Here is a 4,567-nt window from a genome sequence, read left to right as displayed (position 1 = left end):
TTAGTTTCAGCTCACTTTTTTTTTTTGACTTTTCCCAAAGTCGATTTGGCACTATAGATTGAGAATGCGTGTACTAGTGATAGTATTATTCTGGAAAAATCTTATGTTGGCGATTGTTTCCTGGATCAGAATGTAAGATTTCATTGTCCTGTCTATGCGATGATAATTAAGCCAATATAATCAGAGATAATATGGACTCTCGACTAAGATGAAGATTAAGTTTAAATGATCTTTATCGGAAAGTCGGGTGGAAAACTTCGCTCAATAGAAGACAAAAACACAAAATAATCAAATTTTATACCATGGACCACAGAAGTACCCCAGATAATGTATCTTCTTCAATCCCTTTGAGAATCAATGAACACACCAATATCCAACAAGACGATCGCACTGCATTACTCAACAAATGTTAAATAAAAACCACTGTAATCATTTCTTCCGTCCACTACATAGCTTTGGGATGAGCTTCAGATAAATGTCCAAAAGAATCCTTCAATATCTAATTGAAAATGCATGCTTAATACAAACACAAACAAAACACCCCTAGTTTTGCTACCTTCTTCATTTTACTCGCGAATTATTAAACGCTGCAAACTTTGTATCATTTTGCATCTTTACATGAAATACTTTTCAGACTCTAACATATTATAGTATAATATGTTATATATAGAATTGAAAACGGCAATTCTAGAATAAATTTTGTCGAGATAATGGATAAATTCAAAGTATTTCCGCCCAAGTATAACGGAAAAAGAAATGCATGAAATAACTGAAAATATTTATACCTCTGTGGCCCTTTTTGAAATTTAACGAGGAAATTTTTGGTAAAAAAAAAAGCTTATTAAATAATTTTTTGCTAAGAAATCGTGACAATAAGATTGATACTGGTGGATATATTGATTTCGAGTGATTGATTTTTGAATCTGTAATGTACAGTTCTTGTGTAAAGATGAGTGCAAAAATGTGGTTTTCAGTTGGTTATTTACTTCATCAAAATTTTATGATATAAGAAAAAATATGATAATAAGCCACAATAGAAACTATGATAGAGTCCATACTGGTAAAAGCGGGTTTAAGAAAGTAAGTTAGGTTTTCACATAGGTAGAACTTTTCGATATACAAAATTGTGATTTAATGTTACCTTTGAGTCAGTTTTCCGAGTAGGGCCAAAATTGATTTGTTACAATGACAGCTTATCCTGATCTTAAAATAATCCTGATAATTTTCAAGGGATTGTGCACTGCGTTCTTTGGAGGTAAAAGAATTAATAGATATTCTGTTTAACATCTATGCTGTAACAAAGAACTTCAATATATGTTTCTTACAGAAAAGTAAAACAATGGTAAAAAATATTTAAATTATCCTTTGACAGATCGAATTTCAACACAACTGGAGCATGTGGAGATCAGAATTTTTCTTTCTAGATTTTGAGCATCATAGCATTCATTTAATAGTCTTGTTTATTTGAGAATAGGGCTTACAATGAAATATGAATTTTTGATACGATTAACCGATTAATCGGTCGAAACGTCTTGCGGTTAACCGGTTGGCAATTTTGTATTCGATTGTCATCCCTTCTTAATAGATATTTTTGTACAATTAATTATTGTTTACTGTATATTCCTCTGACACTTCAATATCTTTCAACACTTATGTTTTTTCTTTAATTTTTTTTTGGCCATAGATAAAATATTGCATTCCGACGTATGTCAAATCACTCTCTACCATATCTCCCAACTTCTCATGCATAACTTTTATCTCTGTCGCTCGCTCGCGTATACCACAGTGATAAGCACGAGAAATATTGTAATTAAATGACTGCTCTAATTTTTGTCCTTTAAGGTTCAAAATAGATGTAGAGCTTTTAGTCTTATTTGAAATAATCCTTGGAATATCATGTTTTTACTTTATGTCAAAAATATTTTGACGCGAGCCAACTGGTCCGAGAGAGTAAACGCGAACGAGAACACTGCATGGGAGATTGATATCAAACAAGTTTGTAACAGATACGGCTTTCAAAGATTTGTCATCCAAAAATGACAAAAAATTCTATATTATCAATAACATTTTTAAAAATAATTTTGTAATGATTTTTAAGCTTTTACAATAATCATAATATTTGTTACACGCTCAAGTGGCATGCAGACTCCATTAATAGATAGATGGCACGCGTTCAGCTACATATTCTCTAGTCAACCCCTCGGCGATTGATCCACGGCGGCATTGTTGATTTATTTACTCATCCCTTCGTACACTGAAAACCTAAGTTAGTCACTTGGACCTAAAAATCACTTTTATTGTCCTCCAGATGAGGGTGTAGTTAGTCATTTTGATAATATATTGAACTCATTTTGACGACTGGAGGAAAATCACACTGACCAGTTCGATAGTATACAGTTAAAGTATATCATTGAGGGAGTCAGCAAGATTCCAGTTCCCCAAGAGCAAGTCTATTTCCCGAGGCGCTTGCGCCGAGGGAAATAGACTTGCTCGAGGGGAACTGGAATCTTGCTGACTCCCTCAATGATATACTTTAACTGTTTTATTATACCGATACAAACAAAACATTTGAAAAGTTATATTCAATACTGTAACAATGTTTAATTCCAACAGAATAAAAAATAACAATAAAACAAAATACAACAAGTGACTCATAAAAGGAATCAATAAATCAGTTCGTTGTCTAAATGTCTGAGTTTTTTACTTTGTAAAATTGAAAGTTACATTACAGTTTGAAAATTTGAACTGGTTGGTGTTACTCGAGAGTGTATTTGTCAGGCTTGTGTTCAAAGGAAGACTATCACATGGCACGTGATCCAGAGAAAAATCATTTTCAAGCAATTCCTTGACTATGTCGCATTCAAGGAAGTCGAGCTGTGGATAACGTGCGTCGTTGGTGGTAGGCGGATCACATGTTGATGGCACTGTAGACACAGTTTTAGAGGAATGTATGTTTTTACCAAGAATGTCCGACATTTCGCGTTTTTTCTGATCACTCAATTTGGAACTATAAGACTTGATTGATGTTTCATTTTTATGGCCACTCACACTCATGATGTGTCTTGCTTCAATTCCCTGATGGTCTAATGTTGATATACTCGTTGCTCTAATGCAGTGGTTAGTGTAGCGTTTACTGAGTTTAGCCTCTGCACTCAGATTTGCCATAAATGCATACAGAGCGTTTTTCCCAACCGGGGAATTGTCGTACCATGTTTCATCAGATTCATCAAATTTTCTCTTTGCCCTCTGCCAGAAGTTCGGATTATTAGGATGAAGCTTGCCAAGGTATTTCTTAAACGATGCTACAGGACAATTGGGATCTCCTGAAAAAAACAAGTATACACAAATTACAATTGGTTACTTGCATTGATCATGAATGATGATTGAATAAGGTTTCAGATTTTAAAATTTGTTTTATTTACATGGATACTGTTAGTAAATAGCACGAAAATTTAACATTAAACTGATACACATTTATAAAATGTTTAATTAAGCAAAATTTTGTAAATAAATTTGTACATACCAGGACGATCATACATCCTTCCCTGTTTTACAGAGGTGTCCATTAAATCATCCCCCCTATGGTTCTTTGTCTGTCTTTCTCTGACAGTGACATATTCTCTTCCTGTGGAATCTGTTGAAATGGTAAAGTCCTCTTTCTGAAGTTCCCTAATGTTCTCACGCCCCCTATTACAGAAATAATAAATGTATTCAAATATTGTCTTTTTCTGTAGTGCTGTAGGAGTTTCTGTTGAAAATTCTGTGTCATATAGCTTGGATAAATCTTCTGGCGTAATTGGCTCCTTCTGTTTTGATTCACCGACACCATCTTTCTTCAGTTTAACGAGAACAGCCTTAAACATTTCGTTGGAGGTTTTGTAAGCTTCGTCATTGATTATATCTTCTTTTCTTGTTTTCAAAAAATGTTTCTGTAGTCCATAACGAAGCGAAATCATAGATTTCTTTGCATAAACTTCGCCGTTAACTCTCTTGGTTTCCGCGTAAAATTTCCTTAGGAGACAGTCCATTTCTTCCGTAGAAAACGAGATGCATTCATCAAAATTCATATTTTTCTCTAACATGTATGCTTTCAGTACTTCTAATGACGCTTTTATAATTCGTTTAGTGTTCTTACTGTCCCTCATATCCAGTAATTTGTCTAAATCGTCGTCTCCTAGTTCCGCAAATCTGCTCGCCATGTTCAGTGTTGTTGTCGTTTGCTACCAGTAAACTGGTTCTTTTTGATAGATCTGGGACCAGTTGACTCGCAATGCATTTCGATTCATAATGAATATTCATGAGTTTATTCGGAACATATCTAAGTTTGTCGTAAGTTTAAAGAAAATGCAAAGTGTTCCGAATAGGTGTGTATCAGCTCATTAAAAAAACGTACTTTTTTTGCAGGGAATCAGTCGGTTTTGCAGGGAATCGGTTTATTCACGGTGATTTTCAGGAAATCAGCAAAATATATCGATTTACTTTTATATAGTGAAAAATCGGTAGAGGTATAATAATCTATAGTGACTGATTAATATTCATAATGAGTAGACTAGCGAGTTAATATTGA

General features: G+C 33.9%; 1 protein-coding gene across 1 annotated transcript; it reads right to left on the bottom strand.

Annotated features, from left to right (window-relative positions):
• Positions 1–2,481: 2,481 nt before the first annotated feature.
• On the bottom strand, positions 2,482–4,094 carry LOC134254976 (uncharacterized). The gene is made up of 2 exons (XM_062737514.1): positions 3,524–4,094; positions 2,482–3,323 (listed from the first exon to the last, which is right to left on the bottom strand). The coding sequence occupies exons 1-2, from the start codon at positions 4,080–4,082 to the stop codon at positions 2,701–2,703; spliced, it is 1,182 nt and encodes a 393-aa protein (XP_062593498.1). The 5' UTR covers positions 4,083–4,094; the 3' UTR covers positions 2,482–2,700.
• Positions 4,095–4,567: the final 473 nt, after the last annotated feature.

The sequence above is a fragment of the Saccostrea cucullata genome, unplaced genomic scaffold (genome assembly GCF_032062105.1).
Source record: "Saccostrea cucullata isolate Sc308-1 unplaced genomic scaffold, CSIRO_AGI_Scuc_v1 ctg1367, whole genome shotgun sequence".
Classification (NCBI taxonomy): Eukaryota; Metazoa; Mollusca; class Bivalvia; order Ostreida; family Ostreidae; genus Saccostrea; species Saccostrea cuccullata.
This window is presented reverse-complemented; position numbering and strand designations above follow the sequence as displayed.